The sequence below is a fragment of the Glandiceps talaboti genome, chromosome 16, assembly GCF_964340395.1.
Source record: "Glandiceps talaboti chromosome 16, keGlaTala1.1, whole genome shotgun sequence".
Taxonomy (NCBI): Eukaryota; Metazoa; Hemichordata; class Enteropneusta; family Spengelidae; genus Glandiceps; species Glandiceps talaboti.
Window position 1 is genome coordinate 7,390,288 of NC_135564.1, and position 27,874 is coordinate 7,418,161.

At 35.1% G+C, this 27,874-nt stretch overlaps 1 protein-coding gene across 1 annotated transcript; it reads left to right on the plus strand.

Moving 5' to 3' along the window:
- Positions 1-1,410: 1,410 nt before the first annotated feature.
- Positions 1,411-27,817, plus strand: LOC144447732 (atrial natriuretic peptide receptor 1-like). The gene is made up of 21 exons (XM_078137812.1): positions 1,411-2,101; positions 8,019-8,314; positions 10,001-10,136; positions 10,371-10,465; positions 14,687-14,819; positions 16,380-16,464; positions 19,273-19,402; positions 20,033-20,113; positions 20,724-20,801; positions 21,821-21,925; positions 22,545-22,616; positions 23,103-23,268; positions 23,522-23,671; positions 24,245-24,413; positions 24,779-24,931; positions 25,181-25,304; positions 25,883-25,951; positions 26,186-26,360; positions 26,771-26,869; positions 27,046-27,137; positions 27,737-27,817. Exons 1-21 carry the CDS (start codon positions 1,411-1,413, stop codon positions 27,815-27,817), a joined length of 3,180 nt encoding a protein of 1,059 aa, XP_077993938.1.
- The last annotated feature ends 57 nt before the right edge of the window (positions 27,818-27,874 follow it).

Sequence of the window (27,874 nt, forward strand, 5' to 3'; positions counted from 1 at the left end):
TAGAATAGAATAGAATAGAATAGAATAGAATAGAATAGAATAGAATAGAATACACAAAGGGTTGGTTCTGTACCTGGAAAACACTCGTATTGCATTCGTAGATGGGATAGTATAAAGACACGCCGGACGAAATCATCTAAATATAACGATATAGCGCAAGGTGCAATAAGGTGTATAAGTGTATATCTTTTAGAGGCTTGTTGACAATTAACAAACTTCTGACGAATGACCAAATTCAATGTAAACAAAACTGCAAGACAACTAGCAGAAACTCGAAATGTTACGGATATTCGTTAACGCCGATCGCGACAACCAGCACAGTGCAGTGTCATTCCAGGGCACTACATAGTATTGCAACTAAAATTACGTGCAGGACGATCCGACATAATGATGTCTCATCATCATTCCTTCTTTACAAAGTTCCTTGTGAAGTGACAATGGATAAACAATCAAACAACAGCCAGACACACCTGCAGAACACTCCGTTATGTACACAATTAACTCATCGTCTCCACTGTCTATGATATGACTAAGAAAAACGCCCTAATTAGCGAGGGAAACACTTTGGATCGAGACGTTAACACTGTACACGAACCCATCATGAAATGTAAAAGTTGGCTATTTTCTCATCTCTTTAAAAAAATGTTATTGGACACTTTTTGACATCTTGATTTCAAGGAGCAAACGCAACATTTTGATTGTTCGAATACCCACTCAACAAATCACGTCCCTCAAGTCCCTAGACATGAAAAATACTACACAAGGTTTTTTCTCACATGAACCTTGGTGTCGGAGCCTTTAGCATTTGATGTTAACAATTTAGCAGCTTACGCATGGACTGTACATTGTATATTAGAGAGAAACCATTTCGTCTCCAACGACAGTCTACTGTTCAAATCATTCAACACCCCAAGGGAGTTTAAAACACCCTGCTGAGAGAAATACACCCAGAGCAAAATAAATTAAATCATCTATGCAAATTAGTAAACAAGGGGTTTGTCGAGAGCAACGAAACATGCTATTGTTGTACCCAGCTGTGACATGCTAGCTCAGCGACGTATGATACTGGGTATTATTATTGCAGCCAATAGAATCCTTCGTTGTTTATTGTTGAATGATTGTCAACTCGAGTTTGACAATAGTGTAGGCGTCACGTTGTACCTGGAATATTGCGTCACGTGTCGGTAGTATAAAATGAAACCATGATAGTCTGTGTATGATAATGGTAAAACTTAGTATGTTTTGGTGACCACGACACATCGTGCTCATTCTAAGAGGTACCAGCAAGTATCGTGAACTCGCTATGTAATTGTGCAAGTGTGTATTCCTGTTGACCGCTGAGAAGAATAATAGCTCCGCATTCAAATACAGTAGACTTTACGTTCAATGCCTGTAACGATAGACAAGAATATGAAGTTCAACATCGGTTACGTTTTCTTCGTTCTATTCATGCAGTTCGATGGTCTTTCTCTCGGGACAGAGTACAACCTAGTGGTCTTTCTTCATGATTCGCCGGACCCAGCTGACAAACCTTACTCATTGCAGAAAGTTATGCCTGCCATAGACATTGCAATTGAAAAAGTGAATAATGACACAAGCGTTTTGCCCGGAAGCACGCTGAAAGCTATTACTGTCGATTCTTCTTGTGACCGTAAAGAATCCGTCATCGCAGCACTCGAAGTCAGTGAATCAACCGACATCTCTTGTTTTGTTGGACCAGCGTGTTGGCATCCCATGGAACTGATCGGCGTCATGGCTGTTCACTGGAACATCCCGATCATATCTGGTGCGAGCGAAGATCAAGATCTGAACGACAAGAGTATTTATTCGACTCTCACTCGTACATATCCACCGTTGGACAGGTTGGCAATTGCGTTCTATCACATGATTGAAAGTTTCGATTTTAGCTTATTTGGTATGATTTACGACATGGATACACAGGAAACATTAATCGTTGCAATCGCAGTGTATACTACCATAGAGGACAAAACGAATAGTTCGTTCACCAAAGATATACGAGGAGTGCGCGGCTTTCATCCACATGATATTGATGACGAGGAGTTGCTTGCTGTTCTGAGAAACGTGTCTCTGGTATCCAGAGGTAAGACGCTTATTTTTGACGATAACGTTTGCTTGCCCTCCCTAGAAATGTTTCATTGTTTTCTGAAAGAAGGGATTATATTATTGTTTCAATTCTCTGAAATATGATAGCAAGGACATGTAAACAATTTGAGGTGTACTTTTCAAAGACAACCAAACCTTGACAAATGGGTCTCGCAAGTATATATACTCGCAATAATGACAAAAAATAGTTAATTATTTATTTCATCAATTGAATACATAATCAATCTGTCGTGTATTCGTTCACACGCTAATTCATTCTACAACTAGGCAGCAACCCTGTACGCTAGACCTATACTTGTACAGTCCCTTTGATACGTAAAGATATTCCGCTATCAAATCATTCACCCGAATTCAACATGCAATTTGTTCTACAGGCATAAGACAACCACATCACCATTGTAGTTCGGGCAAGCAACAAAGCGTGTAGTTTACACAAACATAACATAACACCATATATATTGTCACCATAACATGACCTAAACCACTGAACTGTACATAAGGCACCATCAAATAATTTCTTTGTTTGCCGTCCACGGGCGTGTTAATTTGTCGGTAGATTTAGAGAAAAAAACCAAGCACATTTCATTTTACTCAAAATTTCCGTGAAAAGTTTATTTTATACTGTTGCAAAAGGAAAGACCATTCAAACATCTTCAGAATAACTACACACATATCTAAATAGTTGTTTAAGGCAATCCAAATTTGGACTTTGACATTTACATTTCACCAGTCTAGTAGATTTAGCTAAAACTAGAAAATTGCTCAACAGAATAGTGAAATTTACAGAACACGTTAGCATTGTCCGGGTTTCTCCTGTTTGCCTGGTAGGTTTTGGGGAAATTCAAGGATAGCAAACAAAGTAGTTAATTGGTGGAGTCGAAATATTAATCACGATATCACTAAATACGTGGCTGGCAATATAATACATTATTTGAGGGTAACAAAACTATAGATGATCAGGATACAAATAACACATTGCATGATAGCTACTCATGTTTTAATTTCAACCAGTACCGGTTAAAAAAAACCACCCGGTTTATTAGTTCTCACATAATTATTTTTATCACACTTTCTTTGTATTCCTTCCTTGTCAGGTTTCTCATTAAATAAAATCATATTAGTAAATGAGGTTGGTGGTCACATATGGCTGATGATGGAACACTTGGCGCTGGAAAAATAATGAAATATCAGTAACTTTAATTCACTGAGCTACTAACACAAAAGAGGGATCGGTAAAATTTAGCACTTATCAATCAACCTAAGTAGATTTTGGCATAACTTCAATTTCACTAATCGGAAGGGACCATAGAGACAGAAATAAACAAATAAAATATCATAGTTTACTGACATAAACCACACACAAACGAGTGACTATGACATTGAAGAAATTACCTCTCATCAATATCCCATGCACATTTGGGTCAATCTTAATATTAAGACTTACTAAATAAAACATTAGCGGATAGGCGCTCAAGGGACGTCTAGTGCTTTTTGCGGGAGGATTTTAAATGCCTATATGTTCTTTCAAAATAAAATAAACAACCATAGAATTCATCGCATTTAGTTTGGATTATAGCATTCATTGTATCGAGGTATGTCTAATATCATATTACTACTTGAATTTAAAGACTGCTGTGAGTATATATTTGACGCTAATTCTTTAGTATTAAGTATCACACTAAAACCTGATATAATTACATTGAGTTATATTATCGCGCATTGCCATTGGGAAAGCTTTGCAAGATACGTCTGGAAATATTTCGAGTTTGCATTTGTAATTCACATTTCTTTCAATGCATGGCCTGTATATTGTTCACGCTGCGAAGATCGTTTCGTAGCCTTTCGGGCCTTGACTCTCTTAACATTTCGAATTCCTAGCCGTAATCAATACCCGTACTCGTGGAAACGTTGTTAAACCTATATACGACTTGCAATCGCGACAAGTTATCAAGTAACCAAAGATATATTCGTTTCAAATTGGTCAATTACTTATTTAACAAAAGATATTATATCTGTTAATGGGGATCATAGGTAGTGTGGTGACAAGTTTAAATCTTTAGTGAAAGCATATTAGTTTTGAAGCTGTCGCCATGTTAAAACTGCACTAGTTTGTACCTGTAGTATCATTTTTTTTATCAGACACCCACAATCTATTCATTGAAAAATGTTAAAACACCAATTATTACACATGATTATACATGTTAATCATTGGTCAATCTTATCCTTAAATGGTAAAGTAACAGGTTGAAAACGTGATCGCCGTTGAGATCGCTGATTTTCGGGTGCAGACTCAAAACCAATTTACTGTGATTAATTGTACCATATCAAATGATATTCTCACCCACAAGTGATTATGTACACTTTTGGGAGTATGACATTACGTATAATATATTTTATCAAAACAAAAAACTTTCAAAAAACTGTTCTAGTTGCAGCTTTAATGCAAAGTGAATTTAATTATGATAAATTGCATTCTTATATTTCGAAATCGTTTATTCCGTTCGACTTTATCCTGCTTTCCATTCCATGTGCTTATACTGCATGATTTTCAAACTTTTTTGAAGTCTTACAAACCTCGCATCAGACTACCTCAATCATTCTCATCAATGTTATACTGCTTTACAGCGACACACACACACACATACATACATACATACATACATACATACATACATACATACATACATACATACATACATACATACATACAAATAGAAATAGACTCAGGGTTTTCTAGATATGTATCTATGAATGTTACGTTGACAGACAGACAGACAGACAGACAGACAGACAGACAGACAGGCAGGCAGACAGACAGACAGACAGACAGACAGACAGACAGACAGACACGAATATGCATGTGTTTTGCGTAAATGTAATTTTGCATGTGTTCGTGTGTGCGGAGAGAGAACAGAAAGGGGGAGAAAATTTACATGACGTGTCGTTACATTTACATGTAGACATCAAACCCATTCCATGTAACATCATCTTGGTACATGTATTTGTAGACTCAAACAAGATTAACATGCTTAATTTCCACGTAACGTCATTAACATTCTGTACCACGTTCACACTGACATGTAACAACTGATGGAGCGGTGTCACGACTAGTTTGTATCAATGTCGTTTCGTCAAGTCGAATTTTACCGCTCGGCTCAGAGCAGGCGGAAGCAGCTGAGAAGATTAAATTTCCTCTAATTAAGCTTACAGCTGCACGATTTTGTAAGCGAGATGTTATAAAAAAAATTGTGGAATTTTGTTTTTTGTTGGCGATGTATGATCCGATCATCATCGCCAATGGCCCTAAATTTGTTACAACTGACAATTCTGACCTCGCTCGTAATAAAAATCCCGCTGGCAATAATGAACTCACTCAGCGACTCTGCAATCACTGGACTCCCAGGTACAGTACTAGTGCAGCGCAGAAATTTGTTGAACTTCAGCAGGTTGGGTTCATTCAGCAAACTACTAACCTCGGAATATATCGCCCATGTAAAAGGAACAGGGCGATTCGTATCTCAAAAAAGTACCCACATTCATACCCTAAAGCATGAGCGCCATAATGGACGTTGCATACGTCAGTTATCTTTGAACTATATCATTGGTAGAAGATCGTTTTAACAAGATTAAATGTAACAACATAAGCGACGTCCTCTCACGCCATGCATATTGAACCGAAAAATCGACTATCTAGTATAAATAACTTTTTTAACGAGAAAATGGTGCATTGTATGTAGTGATATTATACACAATCTTTAAAGCAGTCATTATTAAGATACTTACATACAAGGATAAAACTAGTATCAGTCACATTGCATTCAAATGTTTATCATTATGGTATTAATATTTCAGCACAGAGAACAATCGATTTTCTGACATGTTTTTTTTAGTGTGTCCAGAATGTCTTAGAGACATTAAATCAAATTATCCAAAAACGTGGATTTCACAAAGTCATCTACTGGTAGTATGAAACTTCAAACTTATGAGGGCAGAAAACAAATACATATAATTTGTTTTACTTACATTGGCCATATGGATAAGGATTGGGTATTTATTTTGGATTCTTGATTTATAAAACAATTTTATTATGGCTTCCTACTTGAAAACTCAATGTGAACCAACTTATTCCAAGTCCTTCTTTGTAACTCAATAAATTGAAAACCATGATAACTGTGTGAAATAAATGTTATTGTAAACTTTTTTTTAACATATTTTTTTAAAACTTTTTGTAATGTATTGAGTTACAAACTCAGACTTAGTCAATGTTGCTTCACATCATTTTTTCATATAGGAAACCATGATAAAATTGTTATATTATTTAAAAATCCAAAATAAATACCAAATCCTCATCCATATGGTCACTTTATTACCAATATTAATACTGATATTGCACTGGTCACTGTTCTATCCAGAGACGCGCTGTATTTTATACATTTAGCATAGATTGCAGGATTGGAATTGATTTATCATCAATACTGACAAGGCGACATACTGAAAACAGTAACCGTCATCATTAGCATTTCCGGATCAGTTTTAATAGTTCTGATTTGACGAAGCAAGTGAGTGATTATGGTATAATCCATGACGCTTTTCGGGATTTATGGGCCATTGCTTGCCAGTTTTTATTGACATTAAGTAAAATATTCATAGAATATCACATATTTAAGTTTACAAAGTACACAATTCGTGTTGAAGAGGTCATTAATAAACACAATGTCCTATCACTAGTATTGTCATAGCTTCTATTCGTGTTGAGAATTTTATAACATGCAAGTGATCGTTTTACACCAAAGTCCTGTAATATTTGTATTGAGAATTGATATGGAAATCTATCCTTTATCAAATTGACTAAATTAATGCTTAATTCGTTGTTTCCATGACTTTTTCTTTGTCAATAAAAAAACTATATTTTCCTGATCATTTAAGAACGTGAGGAATTAGAAAAGCAGAGATTGTATCAGTGTGCAAATAATTGCCATAACTCGAACAACATCGTGTATTTTGCACCATTTCTTTTATGCACCATGTCGGTCAAATTCTCAATATTCATCTGTGTGTAAACGAGGTAGTTATACAATTTAGTGGTTAGTTAATCCCCAGTAGATGTTAACAATTAACTTGTCTGGGATCTGAGCTGTAAGAAATACAGTGGAAGAAACAGCTTGTGGTACTAAATCATTTGAAATGATTACCATTTATCTTATTGCTGGCACTAATCTGAAACGTTATGTAAGCTACGATTATGTATCGAATTAATACCAACGATGATATCGTCACCATTAGAATTTTACGAGCGTTTGGGAGAATAATTATTTAAAAAAACGCATGCATGCATGCATGCATGTAACCTGCACCAGCTGCTATGAATCAGTAATATTTTGTATTGTTATAATGCTATAAGTAAGAGTAGATTTAAAAATTGCACAAGTATTCGCTGGCAGCCCCCAGATCTAGATATTGCATAATGCATAATAGACGAACACATTATTTGGAGCTCGGTTTCAGCACATGGAATCACTTAAGTACTCACTGGCAACCCCTAGATCACAATAAACTTAAATAATCTTTTATTTGCATAAAATAGACAAGCATACTATTTCGAGCTCCGTTTGAACGCATAAAGTAAATCGTATGTTATCTATCGTAAAATGTAATGACCGCAAATTTAATAATATAGTAATCAAGCGTAGACAATATTGCTGCTGATATATATGTAGATCTGGGACTATTTAATGTTAATACTAATTCCATTGTTACAAATTGTTACCATCTATAAAACTATGTGTTATACTAGTAAGTCTAATGTATCTGGAATGTTTCTCTTAGAAATATAAGTTCCTTCCGTTGAACTATGTAATATATTTAATAAATACATTATATTCATTCCTTTCCAGTGATAGTCATTTGTGCTATTCCCGTCCAGGTCCGCCGAATAATGTTACTAGCATACGACCTTGGGCTAATCAACGGCGAATATCTCTTTTTCGACGTACAGACAAGTCAGGAACTAAATGAAGAGATATATCCATGGAAACGAGGTGATGATAGGGATGAAGATGCTAAAATTGCATATCAAGCTTTAATGACTGTAACTAATATGCGACCTGACAGTGAGGAATATATGCAGTTTTCAGCCGAAGTGCGTGAACGAGCATTTCAGAATTATAACTTCTCGTACACAGAAGATGTTGTAAGTAAAACTTGTGGTTAAACACAATTAACAAGGTTTACGATTTTCAACTTATAGAGCGAAAATAAAACTAACTTTTCGAAGGTTTATATGTTGATACTATTTAAGAACTAATGTTCTGCTATAAACTCTGCCCATTAGTAAAGTATGATATATATATATATATATATATATATATATATATATATATATATATATATATATATATATATATATATATATATATATATATATGACTGTGGATGTGGATGTGTGTCTGTGTGGATGTCTGTGTCTGTGTCTGTATATGTGTGGATATGTGGATGTGGATGTGTATGTGTATGTGTATGTATGTGTGTGTGTATGTGTGTGTGTGTGTGTGTGTGTGTGTGTGTGTGTACAACTGCATACAAGTTAGAGCACAAGCGCACGCAGATACACGTACAAGCACCCCTACACAGAACGATACTAAAATAATACATAGTGCAATACATTTAATAGTGAATAGGAAATAGTAAATCACTGCCATTGCTCAAAACGATAAATATGGTTTTAATATTGTGTTCACAGTGCCGGATAAAACACAATCCTAATACACGTGACTTGATTGATTACTAAAATACAATATTTCGTAGATACACAGTACTGAATTCCGTGATTTTGTTCGTTGCCTTGGTACATTATCTATTTGAAAAAAAGAAACATTGTCTTTCGATTATCTGTCTCATAAATCTGTTTTACCGCAAGGCCATTATAATAACTCATCACCGCATTTGGAAGCATTGCTTGTTGTATGAATGACCCCACGTTGCTAACTAGTTGATTGATTGATTGATTGGTTGAGTGAGTGAGTGAGTGAGTGAGTGAGTGAGTGAGTGAGTGAGTGAGTGAGTGAGTGAGTGAGTGAGTGAGTGAGTGAGTGAGTGAGTGAGTGAGTGAGTGAGTGAGTGAGTGAGTGAGTGAGTGAGTGAGTGAGTGAGTGAGTGAGTGAGTGAGTGATTGATTGATTGATTGATTGATTGATTGATTGATTGATTGATTGATTGAGTGAGTGAGTGAGTGAGTGAGTGAGTGAGTGAGTGAGTGATTGAGTCATTCATTCATTCATGCATTCATTCATTCATTCATTCATTCATTCATTCATTCATTCATTCATTCATTCATTCATTCATTCATTCATTCATTCATTCATTCATTCATTCATTGACATTGATCATGTCCCAAATTATAATACATTTACATGCCATTTTATAATAATACATTATATTTTTAGAATATGTGATTAGAAATGTGATATTAATCTCTCTAACCATTGTCGTTCATAATGATGTAAATGTAGAAGTAACTGTCCAGATGAACCTTGAACGATTGGCCCAAATATCGCCATTTCATTTGTGGACTGAAAATTGATCGTTTTTTATTTAAAAAATTACTTTTCAGTTCAATCCCATTAGTTATTGTAAATTGAAATGTCATTTCGTCATACAACTCTGATTTATTACATGGTTTTAACGATCATATGCATCATAAATATATAATAGATACAAACAGACGTTTCCCTAGATTTCCCTAGATTCTATTTGACGAAATACCTGCACAATTATGCCATTGCAACCTTGTATGCATATCATATAATGTAGGCATTGTTTTCTTTACTGAATATCCCAGGAATCTTATGAGATCATTTTATTATTTTTGTATTTCTAGGTGAACAACTTTGTTGGAGCATTTCATGATGCTGTCTTATTATATGCGCTGGCATTAAATGACACGTTGCTGGCAGGAAATGATCCTAAAGATGGTTATAATTTAACTAGGACGATGTGGAACAGAACATTTAAAGGTAATAAGATAGAGGCCGATGAACGATGGATTGGATATGTATGTATGTATGTATGTATGTATGTATGTATATATGTATGTATGTATGTATGTATGTATTTAATACTATGTATACGATGTCATTTAAGGGATGAGGGGGACGTATTGACACGAAATATATTGGACATGCTTTAGATATTACAATCATTTCTCAAGAATCACCTGAAAGGTTCTTTTCTTTTACACTGACATGTAGGTATCACAGGTAATGTTTCTATGGATTCGTATGGAGATAGAAATGGAGACTACTCAATCCTAGACATGACCAATCCTGAAACAGGAATGTTTAAGGTACACTTTTATCTTATTTTAAATAGTGATTTTCCTCACGTCCCTCAGTCTCGATAGCATAAGATATTGATCAAAAAGTCGTATTCGAGATTCCTATCTTTCCGTTCATTTATACGCGTCACATATACTTGTTTCTCGAGTGTCCTAACACACATATACATAGTGTAATATTTCACCATCTTTTAGAGGATACCTTCATCGCACCCAATAGTCTGGTCGTACACCTGTAATGTTCAAATCATCGTGTAGTTGACATGTCCCCTACGCAGTTCCAACTACTTCTCAGGTAATTGTATTACATGTTGATGGATGAAATAAATGCAGTACCAGGAAGGGTGAAGTAAACACATATTCATCACAAGGCGTACTGTCAACTGTTTCATTTCTATTTAAAAATATTCATTACGATTTAAAAGAAAAGAACTATAAAACTTTTTAAAATGCAAATGAAGATTAGCGGAATTGATTGGTGATGAAGAAGGGTCAATATATTTGGATTTGTTTCACCTTTGACTTATTTACGTTATTATGACTATATCGTTAAATAACTTCATGTAGACAGTGACATCTTAGATTGTTGAGACATGTTGACATTGCCACACTTTAGGTTTACTCTGAGCCGCGTTATAGTTGTCCTGAAATGTTTGAAAACCAGGACTAAGGGATTTCCAATTGAACTTATCACGAAACAGTCATCCATCGTTCATACATGTGCACCTTCTTGCTTGGGACCCCACGTTACAAAAGCCTGACCAGTACCAATAATTACAAACAAAAGTTATTTCATGGATAGAAATTGTCATGATATACGAAAGGCTTTGTATTTAAATCAGGTGAACTCTGACGTCATGACACGATGATTGCAACTCGATGGGAGCGACAGAGTCTCGTTAATATACGGTCGTGTAGTTGTTCTTTTATACGATCTTTCTTTCTAATATATAGTCAACGGACACATATCTAGCTATATTTCCTGCTTTTTGAAGGGATGAACAGCGTATATCATTAGTAAACCATCACACACTGGCAGGTGGTTGTATTTGGTTACTTCATACTACCAATCGACTAACATTTTGAATGTAAGTGACGGGAGGACGCGATAACGTCATCACATTTATATCAACCTCCAATAACATGAACTATTGCTGTTGGTGGTAAAAACGGAATTCTGTGCTAGAGAAACCCATTTGACTATACGTTGGAGATGATCGTAACAGACTAGACTACGAGCTACGTAACGCATTGTGTTTGTCAATGAACATAATACACTTCTTATGTACATTATATGCCTATCGGACACCCACAACTTTAAATCACCGATCTGCGTTGACTCCACTCCAGATTGTAGCAGGTAAAACTCATGAAATTGCTCGATTCAGTAATTAAATTCTTGGACCAATACACATACATGTAGTATTGAAGCACAGAAAGTACCAGGTATTTTTGATTAATTAGTGTATTCCGACAAATCAGGCGACTTTTGGAATTACTTCTAACTTTACATTAATGAGGTTGGTTGTGCGAGCTTCGATACACCAAAACATATGATATTCTTTTTAAGTAGATTGATATTGAATGTCAGGAAGAAATGCATTTTCCATATTTATGTCATAACGCTTGTAGATAAGGTATGTTTGTGTTAGTCTTGTAGTGAAAGCAAACTGCATCGTTTAACCTTATCACATGAAGTAGTAAAGCTACCTCTGGTTACACCAGTCCTACTAAACATTATACAGGATGCTTAATGTTAAATCGCTATCAGAGTGATAAAATCGCATTTACATGAAGTTAAAATAAAATACGAATATGTACCTACTAATAGAGACGTAATGCTGTTTTCAAAAACATCTTCAAATATATTGAACTCAAAGAGAATCGCAGTTGAGAGGCTTCCTTGCAGATTTATCATTAATGCAATGTTTTAAGCATTTTATCGTGTGCTAGATAACCAGTAGTTTCTATGTTTGAAGTATCACCATTGTTATTTATGATAACAATTGTACTGTTTTGACGTCACAAGTAATCTATTGACGCTATAAGCAATCCCCCTCTTACAATGTGTTAACTCTTTTGGCGCCCATTTCATTGTTTAACAATGAAATTATAAAGTGTTTTTTTTCATCCTAACCGTCGAACATGGTAGGCCTACATAATGGCGCCACTTTAATCCAATCTTGGTAAACAATGATTTCAATGCGTGATTCTGGAACTACTTGTATTCGTGTCTTGTGGGAGTTTCAACAATTATTGTTTAGGATATCCGATATAAAATGACAATCCCCAATGAATGACCCTGGTTGTTTTTATGAACTGATTCATATATCATTTGAATGGAAATGACAGTGGCAATTACCAATCCATTATCCATGCATATATCATTTCAGTTCCTATCTCCTGCTGTTAGTTTTCTGGATATTCTTCCTAACAAGCTTGTCAAATAATATGCATCATACTAAAAGACATCATATTTGCTGTGGAAGTAATTTATTAAAGGTGTGTCCATTCGACAATATACATACATATTTAATTGATTTTAGCATCAATACTAGCTAGACACGTTAAATGTTGACCGTTATTTTATTTCGAAACGTCGTTGCAATGTAAGTACTTAACTTACCTTTCAAAGGATAACGACTTTGCTGGCATTGCAGTATGCACTGTGTAATAAATTGTCTACGAATGTATATGTTGACAGTTTAGGATTATTTCTCCGCAATATAGTATGCTGCCTATTTATAAAAACAATTAAAAGAAGAATGTGTTTATTTTAATAACGAAAAGACATTACAGTTCTCAACCAGATGTAAATAGCAAACAATTTCATTGCTTATTGCAAGTATCACATTTATTGCAGTTCACTCGCAACGAGTTGATACATAATTATCACACATTTAATTGGTATTATCATGATGTATCGGAAATTTGAACCATATATGCAGCATAATATCCGATGTCCTTCATGAATCGTGTCACGTTCGTACCGTCGCTCCTAAGGTGTTGACGTGGTCAACATCGCATGTGTTTTCCATAACCAAACCTATAGTAATCAAATCACCGTCTGTCCGTACGTATCCGTCCGGCATAGTAATCAACTATCCCCATGGCCCTAAAATAAATGTGTGTGGTGTTGCATTCATTTGTTGAATATGATTTTGATCCATGCATTGACACAAAGGAAATTCCAAGATCACGTTGTCCGTGGTATAGGGTTGGAATTTAATGTAGTTTTATTTTATTTTATTTTATTTGTCGCGTTTCTTTTTCGTTTAATTTCCTCTCTTAAAATTATGATAACCGTATGCAATGGGCATCCTTTTCTCAACAAATAGTTTGCCCGATAAAAATCAGTAATATACTTTTATCGCATTGAAAGAGGGTATATCAACTTTTAACTATCAAGCCTCGAGCCACGTCTTCTTAATCTAGTAAACATCTCCCCACTTTCCTTAACGACTGCACCAACGGTTTATTGAAATGAAATGTCATGCGATGAGGTGGTTTCATTTTGTTTTCTCGGGGCTATAATTATAATGTGGCAATTATTGCTCTATGCACACAGAGAAATAATCATAAATCCTTATAATGGTTTTTGTAAAGATACTTACGAGCAAACTCTGATATTCCCATTTAAACGATTTGAAGCAACAACAATTGGGACCTCATAAAACTGGCATATCAATTCTGATCACTGAGAAAATAATCTTAGGTCATTTATCGTAAAGTTGGGTTCTGGGGACTTGTTTCATTACAGAAGATAGCATATATTCCGCGTGATTTCCAAGCAACATGAAGAGTTGAAACGTGTTCCTCATTTATTGTTCAGTGTAGGTCCTTACCATGGCCATACATTATCTTATGGGAGTCGTCAGATATGATATGAAACAGCTAACCATAAATATTCATTACAGCTAAGTGTGTATGACTTCCAATAAAGCAATCAAGAATAGTTATGTTATGATCAGAGAGAGAGAGAGAGAGAGAGAGAGAGAGAGAGAGAGAGAGAGAGAGAGAGAGAGAGAGAGAGAGAGAGAGAGAGAGAGAGAGAGAGAGAGAGAGAGAGAGAGAGAGAGAGAGAGAGAGAGAGAGAGGGGGGGGGTAAGACGATAATTTTAGCCGATCGAAATGTGTTTTATGTAATAATTCGTTATTAGACGCCAAATGTAACATTCAAATTTCCACTTAATAGGAGTTCGTTATGTTCTCGTCGTTTTTCTCCTTCAGCCTGTTCTTAACTACTATGGGGATTCTGACTTTGTGGATTTCATTACCGATATTCACTGGCCTGGAGGTGCAACTGGTCCCCCTGATGATATTCCTGAGTGTGGATTTTTTAATGAAAACTGCCCTGAGGAAAGTAGGTGTGAGAGTTTGTTTGAACATTAAACTGAGCTTTCGAGGCAAATCATTGATGTAACTTCAAATTCTATATCGAAAGGCTTCTCTTTGTTTCTTCTGAAATCTGGACAAGGATATGTGGGTTTTACAATTTAATATAACTGCATTATTTTTTGTTAATTTGTTTTGCTGACGTAACCATGGCAACATTATTCTGACTAATCAAATGAGCTTAATTTATCATTTTCACTGCGAGTGCCGCCATACCCATGATTATTTCTACTGTTCATTCAAACTATCAATTTAACTTGGCTGTTCGTGTTTTCCCAACGTTTGACGGAATAAACGAACACCTGGTTAATCTTTGAATCAATAATTCTATATAGTCACATTTTTAGATCTAAGGTATCGCTTGTCTATTCATAACCTTCACACTTTTAGTATATACATTATTAAAAATGCACAGTTGCACTTTATTGATTTATTTGATTACATTTAACCGTTAATATGCACTTGTCGTGTGGAAACTTTACAAATCATCATCTCAAAATAATACTACACTGCGACAGTAGTCACCTTAATGTAAATTAAAAAATCTGAGATATATAAGAACGTATAATAACCCATTGATTGATTGTAAGATTAAAGCATGAATAAATACTGACGTTCATATTACTTTACTTTAACCGGAGGGTTGGTCTTCCTTTGTTAAACAGGATTTAGGAATTCTATCATTTCGACAGACTTAATTTTGAAATTATAAAAGTAATCACTTTCGATTTCCTGTCGTCAATAGATGACATTTCAAGTACATAAATTTGCCTGGGGGATGAATAAACTTTATGCAAGCTATGGAAATGATAACGAGATGGTACATATCAACCGTCTTGTTAGATATGACTGCATAATGCATTATATCTGATTAGAAGTAAAAGTAAATTTTTTTGTAAACTTTTCAGAGATACTATAAACTTTCCAGCCAATAGAGAAGATGATATAGAAGAGTATACGTACTTACCTTAACACACCCACACATCCGTCCCTCATTCATTTCGCTCTCCATCCCTCAATCTATCCGTTCGTCCATCAATACTATAATACGATACATACATACATACATACATACATACATACATACATACATACGTACGTACGTACGTACACACACACATACATACATACATACATACATACATACATACATACATACATACATACATACATACATACATACACACATACACACGCATACATACACACATACATACATACATACATACATACATACATACATACATACATACATACATACATACACACACATGCACAGAGACAGACAGGCAGGCAGATAGGTATACATATATATATATAATATATATATATAATATATATATATATATATATATATATATATATATATATATATATATATATATATATTGATATACATACATTGATAATGACAGGAAAAGTAGTTTATGGTTAATCGTAAAAATGATAAATTGCTGTCAGCCATATGACATTTATCATTACAGTATACGAATAAATGACTTATTATATCACTTTTATTCTTCGTTAGAGAATTTCCCCATTTCTGCCATCATTGGTCTTGTAATTGGTATAATGCTAGTGTCGTGTATAGTGATAGCTGCTGTGCTCTACAGGTAAGATGACGTCATAACTTTACATTCGTATGCATCGTGATGTTTTGATATCTTAGCAATTTGTGCCTGATAAATTCAGGCATTTATCAGGGGCTACTTTGGTAAATTTGATATAGGTTTGCCATTGTGCAGGCACTGCCTCAAACCCTTATTTTACTGGTTTTGCTTTAAAAATTACTTCCTTGGATGTACAAGACTAGAGATATTCGTTAATTATTACAACTGTAAATGAATACAAACACGGCGTGAATATTCCATTAGTTTCCAACCTCAGCGAGAATTTTCAGGAAATTTGAATCAATGCAAATGGAACTGTAACAATTCAGAAGAAGACTATAAATAACATTTACAGTCAATACATTCAATAGTACAACTGGCGACAAAGTCAGTGCCGATCAATTTTATTTATTCAATACTATTTATATTAGCGTTAAGAGAAGAAATCTATTTTGTCCATTAATACATGATCATAATAATTTCTCTGACAATAGAGCTAGAATTCACGATTTTAACCGTTGGATAGCCAGAAACGTTTGGTCTTTCTGGGTTTCTTTGTTAGTCCCCGCGGACGAAGTCCGGAACGGGGATTTATGGATTGGGTTCCGTCTGTCCGTCTGTCCGTGCGTCCGTGCGTCCGTCCGTCCGTGCGTCCTTCCGTCCGTCCGTCCGCAGCCGTTTCTTGGAGATGCCTGGACCGATTTTTTTCAAACTTGGTACAGGGGCAACATGCTATGGCATACATATGCACGTCAATTTGTTTTATGATACGATCCAATATGGCCGCCTAGCAACCATTTTGTTTGCGAATTTTCCCTGTCTAAAGCCATAACTCAGACATGCTTGAACAGATCTCATTCAAAGTTGGCATTAGGACAGTGTTCTATGACATACATGTGCATATTCATTGTTGTCATGATACGATCCAATATGGCCGCCTAGCAGCCATTTTGTTTGTGAATTTTCATGTCCAAAGCCATAATTCAGACATGCTTGAACAGATCTCATTCAAAGTTGGTATTAGGACAGTGTTCTATGACATACATGTGCATATCCATTTTCGTCGTGATACGATCCAATATGGCTGCCTGGCAGCCATTTTGTTTGTGAATTTTCCATGTCCAAAGCCATAACTCAGACTCCATTTTCATCGTGATATGATCCCCCATACCCAACCAATCCTTTATTGTTGGAGGCATATTCCATGTCCAACAAGCACACACAACATATCTAAGTCTGTTTGTTTTAGGTTCACAAATGTTGATGCGTGATCAGAGTAGTGATAATTCCTTAAAACCCAATTATAGCGGGGACTATGTCATTCTCAATGACTTGTTTGGAATCAAGCTAGAATTTTTTTGTGAGAGACGTTCCATTGTCTGTTCAGCTTGTTCTGAATCTCGACTGCAAATCTTGGAGGAAAAGATTCAATAAAGCAAACAAAAATGTTTATAGTGCATTATCAATATAAATAGGCCTGAGGTTACTCATTCAGTGATGTCTGAAATGTAAAAGGTTACTCCAACTGGCTTAAGGCTTCATGGGACAGTATGTTTCTTTATCTATAACCACCACGGGACGAGACATAAGTTTTTTTTCAATGAAGATAGTTCTTAGAGTTTAAAATGTCCCCTTATCAAGTGGTTTGATAAATGATTTAATTGTAACGCTACATTGGTGTCATTCTGAAAGACTTAGCCTCCAAAGCCAGCTCTCTATGTGCTGATGACATCCGTGGGATATTTGCAGTTGAAAGGGGGGGGGGGGGGGGTCGTACGAACATTGTCACCAGGTTCGGCCTCATCAAACACAATGTCTACATCTGAAAAAAATATTCAGGTCGGTCATGGCTTCCCCTCTGTTGTCATAGGTATTCGGAGTAGGACAGTCTTTCAATGTATTGTCATATATACTTATGTCAACGTCTCATTTGGACAACTGCTGACTAGATAAATTGATAACACTTGATAAGCTGACAGCGCTTGATGCAATAGTGACAATTTTTTATTTTGTTTTCTCCCACATCTTCTATCCTGTTTCCTCTTCGTATATGGCGCCGAGAAGGACTCTTTCTAATGCAGAGAAGTATTATCTGTATATAAGTGCGAACACAGGTTCTTTGCTCACTTTCCGGTTTCCATAGCGGTTGTATAATACCTTAAATACTGATTTTATAACCATAGTGTTACTTATCCATGTAATATATACGGTTCAAAATACAAAATGTTAGCTATCCTCAGATATGGTTTTAGATCTTCAACTACACACATTAATCAAAGTGTATGTGCATATATACACATTGTGCTGAATATCACATTGTAATGAATCTTACAGTGCGAACAGATGAGGTCACAGCCGTCGGATTGGGTTATTTCCGGTCGGCGTATCGTCGTATATTATCGAGAGCTGGGAAAGGGGACTGATTGTAATAGTAATCAATACTGGTGTCTCCATGCAAGGCGTGGGTTGAACATGTATCAAGCTAATTCTTACTTTGATGGTATTGCTTCTAGCCGATTTGCACCATTATATATGAATACTTTTCGTCAGTAATGAGAGGCAGTATACACACATACTTATATAGCATGCGTCTTTCGCAAAGGTGTCAAGTTAATGCAAAGTCCATTTAGCACTCTTGAAATCCGGATAAAATACCTGTATAAATTTACAAGCATGATTAATATTATATAAACTTTTTTCATGAACGGCATCGCATGGCATCCTTATTTCGGTTTGTATATCTTTTATATGTGATCAGTAACATAGTGGCTAATTGTTAATCAGTTATTGTATATTGCTTTCTTTTCGCAGGAAATATAGACTAGAGAGTGAATTAGTCAGCATGACGTGGAAAATAAAGTGGGAAGATATTACTTTTGCTCACATCAAGAAAAGCCGAATCATCTCAATGAATATAATGAACAAGTCGCTACCGTGTAATGTAAGACAATGTTTCATTTACCACTCAGAGATTTAATAAGTTAAAAGGGATTGACATTTAGGTATCATTTGTGATCATTTGCTTTGAGAGTGGTAGCTAGCTAGAGTAAAATAGCGTAGGCAGGTTTATCACAGTGATTGATCTATGCTATTACTGTCATAGCGAAACGTGTGATGTTTGTGAAAACTTATTTCAAGTACATAAAAAGTTTGCCCCACTTATATTTCGAAGCATAGATGGGAGTGTTCCTGATAGTGACAAATGATTAGTAATAACGTATAGAAACAAGATTTTTGTATTTTATTGTACACTACATGTGTACTCAAATTTTTTTAACTTTATCCGAATCAAAGTCACATATTACACATTTTGTAAGCACATTTTTTGTTAAATTTGTATTGAACAGAGAAAATTGTACAGAAAAACGTATCAAAGGTATATATGTAAAGGGATACAACCCACAGCACATGAAGATGTTCTTATGCATGATAAACCGAAGCATCAGTTATCTTCTCTTGATATAATTTTTCTGTCACTTTTGTATACTTTGCATATGTCTAGGTGTGAAAGAATGCTTTTGTAGTATTTGTAAACAGTGACGATATCATTTCATGATTTCTATTTTCAAAGGGTAAGAATAATGAAACCATGTCCAATCTTTCAAGTGCTGAAATGGGCAATCAAATATTCACCAACGTAGGCCATTATAAGGTATGTTAATTCAGTCAGTAATATAATTACAATTATTTAGAATTATAGGTGATTTTCAATTGTAAATATACTCATTCGAGTTCCAATTACAGGATGCAACAAATTAAAAATTTTAACATATTAAACTCTCCTGATGATGAAGATGGTTTGAATACACAACACACTAAATAACACAGTGTATCGTGCTTGTTTGTAGTACACGGTAATGTAACGTTCGTTGTAGTAATCTTCATCCATAAAGTGGGTAAAATACATTTAATACTATCCGGAGGCTAACCATCACAAGACATTAAGATTGTGAGTGATTTGGGAACTGCGATAGGAAGTAAAAGCATCTATTGTCAGAAAAACCAGGATGTATTTACGTATTGTAAAGGAGTACTAGTGCAGTTTATGTTATTAGATTCCCATGTCAATGTGTGCCCATATTTACGAGTAATTCTACGGTCATATTTTGATACCTACCCAAGGTGTCATATGCTCCCCCCCCCCCTTGCCCAATATACACTACAAATAGCTTGTATATGGCAGTACCTTGACGCGCATGGAGCACTACTTTACAATTGTTTACTCATTGAACTCTGATTTGCATCGATTCGGTTTATTTTAGGGTAATCTTGTTGCTGTGAAGAAGCTGAACAGCGAAAAGATTGAGCTGACAAGAGGTATTCTCATTGAACTCAAACAGGTAAGTTTCCTTAAAAAGCTAACATTTCAATCATTCTGAAAATGTCGTACAAAGTTCATGAACATATTGTTCTATAAAGTTCTGTAAGAATAACTTACTCCGGAGAAGTAAATCACGAGCTCTTAAAATCCAATATGGCGACAGCTGTCAGTGGGGCGCCACCACAAGGGAAGTGTTTATATTTACATTGATGACCCGATCACACTTCATGAGATGTTGGCTGAATTACACTAAAAATCGTTTATACTTGGCACATTTTTACCGGATTCAGTTAAAACTACAAAGCAACTCCTCATTTGCAATACAATCATTTTGCTCAATGACTCGACTTTTCTAGCACAATTATTATATGGTTAATTGCTTGTCACATGATGAATATGGGAATATAATGGCTATTTTGTTATATAAAAGTTCAGTTATCTCACCTTCAACAATATACAACGCTAATGACAATCATGACGGAAAGTCATTTAATTTAATAACTCTAGCTATTCTCATAAATCAAGAACGTAATTGCATGAACAGTGAGAAAAGTGCCAAAGTCGTTCAATTTGTCGTCTGCTGCTGACGACCTGTCTACAGAGCATAAGTCAATGAATTATCAATGAATTATCACCGTGCTGACTGGGAATTGACCGATAGTGAAATTATTAAGCGGATATGACAGGAATAGCTTGACGTATGGAAGTATAGATCATAAACGTGAACACAATGATGTTACGTTTTCAATGTTTGGTGTCTCGTTGGGGATCAAATTGATTCGGGCGATATTATTTTATAGTTTACATCAACAATCGTTTAAATAAAATTTCCAAAATCTATTAAATGCATTTAAGACAGAAATATATAGTGTTGTATCAAGTACATCAATACATAATATAACAACCACTATAAACTTACTTGAGAGTATAGTAACGTGGGGGAAAAAACGAGAGAATTAAATGAATTGTTATTTTCAAAAGTTTGTGGTACTTTAATTGCAAAAAATTGATGACACCTTAATGTCTATTTTCCTCCAGAGAAAGGATATAGAACACAATCACATTGTACGCTTTGTTGGAGCATGCGTGGAAATGCCAAACATTGCCATTATTACAGAGTATTGTCCTAAAGGTAGCCTGCAGGTACGTGGAAGTTATATAGACTTCCTATTATATATAACACTAGCCTTAAACAGAATTATTACACAGATTAAGTGCATCTTATGTACACGACAGCTCTAACCAAAACACCCGAAGTCCATTTCAAAAGCTTTGACATGTAAAGTTCAACAACAACAACAACAACAACAACAACAACAACAACAACAACAACAACAACAACGACAACGACGACGACGACGACGTTGCTGGTATTTAGGTTTGTCAATCATTCTTTTCAGAACAGGTTGAAAGAATAAGCATAGTATACTACAGTACGTAATTCTTGCATTTTTGAAACGTCCGCCATATATATATATATATATATATATATATATATATATATATATATATATATATATATATATATATATATATATATATATATATATATCGCTGCTACTCGTCATTCTTGCTGACGGGCATTCTTGTCTTGTTCGAGTTTCTCAATGAATTGACCACTAATTCTGAAATTTCTAGTAGAGACATCGAATGTTGTCGTGAAGATTCAAGTAAAGGAGACATTTGTAATTATATCTCATAATTTAATTTGACATCTGACAATGCTAACATTGATTGCGATATCCTTATTATCTACTACCAGGATGTGCTTGAGAATGATTCTATCCAGTTAGATTGGATGTTTCGGTATTCTATGATGAACGATATAATCAATGTAAGTAATGACAACGAGATAAAAATTTAAAATTTGCAGTTTATTTCATTTATATGCCCACCTGCTCTGCAATTGTATGAGCTCTCAGCTTTTCAAGCTAATTGCTGTAAGTTTTAATGATGACTGTACGTATCAAAGGGTCAGGGTATAACAACGTGATGGATTTAGTGGTTACTTTTGTCTCGTTCCAACTATGTATACTATATTTTTAGATGAAGACCAGAGCTTCAGTAACCATTGTGTGATGTATTTAACCAACTTAGTAATTTTTGATATGGCCAAACCTACCCCTAAATAACTTTTGCTGTGATTCATATAAATTATGAACCTTAATTACTAACTTACTGACCATACACCTCAATCTGTATAGTGAATGAAGCATTTTACCAAAGTATATTTTTTTGAAACTTTCATTTACACGACCGCGCTAACACTTAAGCTTAATTCTTTAAAAAAATAATTTCACTATATTTTATGATTTCCTAGGGTCTACACTTCCTACATCACAGCATAATCAAATATCATGGAAATCTCACATCATCAAATTGTGTCGTAGACAGCCGGTTCGTGCTGAAATTAACTGACTTTGGTCTCAACAGCCTATCCAGGGGAAAAGCGAGGAGATACAAAAACGATTACAACGAAATGTCTAGTAAGTTATTAATTAACATTCATTTTTATTTTCCGTATGATATGCAAATGTTAAGATAATATGGAATGATCTCAACCAAATATAACTGAGAGAAAGGTAACATATTGACAAAATTATGTTACTCAGGTTTTGCAATTAATGTAGAAAAGGTTCTTTATGTTTTTCTATACGTAATGGAATATAATACAAACAGTTCATGTGTTTGAAACATATCAAATCATATTGTAACATGATTCCTATTGCTATCACATAGAGATGCTTTGGAAGGCGCCTGAAATTCTTCGGGAATCGTCATCACGTGGATCACAAGAAGGCGACATTTACAGTTTTGGTATCATTGTTTATGCAATAACGACAAGAGCGGTTCCATTTGAGGCTGAATCAGTGGATATACATATGAATGGTACGTTGTATACCGTTTCCATTATTGAGAGTATATGTGTTGCTTTCAATGTGGCATAATTGTTCTTACCCTAATTACAATTTCGTTCATAGTGATTTCAGATGTCAGTAAAAAGGCCAACCTTTGTTCTGAACGATAACTAGGTTGAAACATGAGTTACAGTTGTCTCAAAATCAGAAGTACCTCGTGAAAAAAAAATATTTGTGGTATTATCTACAAATAATCTGTTTCTCAAAAGCTCTGATTTAATTTCCGATAGTTTGTTGTTTCTTCTCTCATCTCACCAAAAGTTGTTCTGGATTAAGACAGAAATGCGGAAAAACGTGATCTAAATTTGGCCTAGGATCATAAGGGTGTAGACTGTAAGATACGTCGTGTCATTCCGCCCTCACAGGCCTCCTCTCGAGAGGGTGTGCCCCGTCACGGCGTACCTTACAGACTAATATAGGCCTAGTGTCGAAAATACGGTTTTGGCCTTTTTCTCAAAATGGAATTTTTGTAGTTAAGTCATTGTGGCACAGTGACTATAACAACCCTTCATATATTAGGTATATTCCTATGTTTTCACTACAGAAATTGTAGAAAAAATAAAGAAAGTTGAATCGCCTCCATTTAGGCCTGGAATAAATAACGAGATATGTCCAGCTGAAGTGCGGAGACTTATACAGGCTTGCTGGAGAGAAACCCCACACGACCGACCGAATATAGGTTCGGTAAGGTCAGATATTAGGAAGATAAACAGGTATGTAAATATCTAGTATGTCGTAGGAACTTATAGATGGAAACTAAATATTATGAAGGTGGTGTCTCTAAATCCTGTAGGCACTTAGATTAAGTATTTGAATAAAGCTAATCATATCATAAATGACAACTAACACTGACTCATTATAATTATTACTGTCAATTTACAGATAAAAAAAATTTGGTAGAAAGAAATCAACTTGCATAAATATTAATTATTACTAGGATCAGACTACTTAAAGCGTAAATAACTATAACAAAGACAAGCTATTATACGATTTTTAAAAAAGTGAACAAAAATGAAAGTTGTCCTTTGCAGCCCGGCGTGCTTCATTCTAGCTGATTAGTCTTTAATTATTTTTTCAGTAATAACTCTCACGGTGGTAACATTATGGATAACCTTCTGAATCGAATGGAACAATATGCCAACAACCTAGAAAGCCTTGTTGAACAGAGGACTGAAGCATTCTTAGAAGAGAAACGCAAGTCGGAACAATTATTGTACAGTATACTGCCAAAGTAGGTACCTATGGAAAGTATTTTTCTAAGACTTACAAAACTTTGACTTTACTAAAAATTTGAGTTAAGAAACATGTATTGTATAACACAAAACAATGACAAAATTATTACATACAAAGTATCTGCAAACATACGTACACGGACTATCATATTCCCAAGGTTTGACATCCAACATCACTACATATCATATTTGTCATTATTACAATTTTTTTTACTAAAAACCATTATATGTTATCGACTCTCCATTAGTTCTGTTGCCAAGCAGCTTATTCGTGGTGAAATAGTGGAACCCGAGTGCTTTGAAAGTGTGACTATATTTTTTAGTGATATCGTAGGATTCACATCATTGTGTGCGACCAGTGGTCCATTAGAGGTATGGAATCATTCAATAAAATAACTTACTCCAGTACAGTGTGTCGTTGATTCCTCACAACTGTAGATACCTGGAAACTCTTCTCTTTTTGTTGATAGGGTTGTGGTAGGGACCTTAGTTAGTGCTCGGACCTCCGTTTGTATCACTATCATGCATGTACACTTAAATTTACAACGAATGCATGTACATAGCGTTTTCATTGACTCAGGCAGCGTACAGGAAATACCTCCAACCAGTGTCTGTAGCTAAAATGTCTGTAAACTTTCCATTTTTAATATTTTAGTGTATGTGCACAGAAACTGTGTAACATCACAATACAAAATATCAACAAAGAGAATGTATTCATTTTTCAAATAGTACCCCTCTCTCTTTACCCGTGACGATTTTAAGGAAAGTTCCACAAGTTAAAGTGTAGCATGCACGATATTGACTCTAGATCACGTGATTCATAACATGTAAAGTAGTTAACAGAAGGAGCTAGGTTGATTGACTGAATTGATTTGTTGTAATAAATGGTACTTAACAAAACTGTTACCTGATCTTACACTTCCTGTTTATTTCTCCATTTGTTTATATAGGTGGTTAATATGTTGAATGATCTGTATACGTGCTTTGATGCACTCATTAATAACTTTGATGTGTATAAGGTAGGTTAATGTCATGACATTCAGAGTGCTTTACTGTGTGTGTGTGTGTGTGTGTGTGTGTGTGTGTGTTTGTTATGCGGAAATCAAATAGCACAAATCAGACAATTGTATATGGTAAATGTTCATGCCTTTGAAAGTATGTTGTAACTGTACATTATTTAAATTCCAATCCTCTCTTCGAATAAATTGACTGGTTAATTATATTGTTTTATTTTATAACCTAATTACACTCAGGTTGAAACGATAGGGGATGCATACATGGTCGTGTCAGGTCTACCAATAAGAAATGGTAACAAACATGCCAGAGAGATTGCCCGAATGTCATTAGCATTACTCAAGGCTGTGAGCACTTTCAAGGTTCGACACAAACCAGACCACCAATTGAAACTAAGAGTGGGAATGCATACAGGTAACAATCCATAGTTGCAATACTTAGTAAGATAAGAAATTGTAATAATTAGAGTAAAGCACAGCCGGGTTGTTTTCAACTACTTTGTATTATGTTATTCTATTCCTGCAAAGAATTGTAAGTCTAATTAATGATTTGTTCTTGCAACATTGTTGTAATCATATCAGAAGACGTGATATTCGTAATCATAAAATACATACTCTTAAGGCGTTGAACACAACCCAGTTATACTTTTAAAAATTCTTACAATCTTTGTACTCATCTGTTAAAATTGACAATTGATAGAAGTATGTGTTCTGTATGTAGCCATCATTGAAAATCACCTATACAATAAATATGTCAGTCATAGTATAAAGAGGCCCTTTATTCTATGCGTTCTCTACAATATCTCTGTTATACATATGTTTCAGGTTCGTGTGTGGCTGGTGTAGTCGGGCTTAAAATGCCGAGGTATTGTTTGTTTGGAGACACCGTAAATACAGCATCAAGAATGGAGTCTAATGGAGAAGGTAAATACAAGTATTATGTCCCATTTACAAATTATTATATATCGTTTCACTATGCATGCACAGTTGACCCTAACTTAGTTAACATGTTATATACATATTTCGGACATTGGAATTTAACTTCAACATTGTATAGCGTTAGTTAGTAAACCTATTCATAATCTTTAATCTATTTCCAGCTTTCAAAATTCACGTCAGTTCTTCAACATGGTATATTCTGAATACCTTTCTGACATTCCGCATGGAACGGAGGGGTGAAATCGAGATGAAGGTAAGACTTTGCGCACATCCGTCTGTCCATCCATCCATCCATCCATCCATCCATCCATCCATCCGCCCACACACCCACGAAGGCAGGCAGGCAGACAGACAGACAGACAGACAGACAGACAGACAGACAGACAGACAGACAGTCGGGTGGGTGGGCAGCCAGCAGGACAGTCAGTCAGTCAGTCAGTCAGTCAGATAGTGCAAATATTTTCAAAGAAATGTCTTGGAAATAGGACTAATAAAGAATAACTTCATAACTTTTTTTTTTCGAATAAGGACAGGCAGTGAATACCTGTGATTATGTATAGTAAAAATGATTACACAAAATTAGTACAATTATCACTTTGCATTTGAGTTTAAATGTGTCACTGTGGTACGAAAAAGCTATGGGATGATACCTTTGTCTATTTCCTGTCGTTAATCAAATCAATGTGATACGTATTTCTAATTTCAAGACCTATATAGGGGCCAACACATGTCAAATAGAAATATTATTTATAGCAAACACTTAGCAGCTACAACACGTAACACTTAGTAAAAAGGGTTCTTTTACATGTCATAATATCGGGTTATCTCTCCAACTTTTCTTTTTTGATCCAGGGCAAGGGAAAACAGACTACATACTGGTTGATTGGGGAAGAACACGAAGATGACGAGAATAAAAATGGAGATCCTTCGTAGCAACTGGGCAACTGAGACACCAAGGTTCTTGTTAACAATATTGAAAGGAATGGTTAA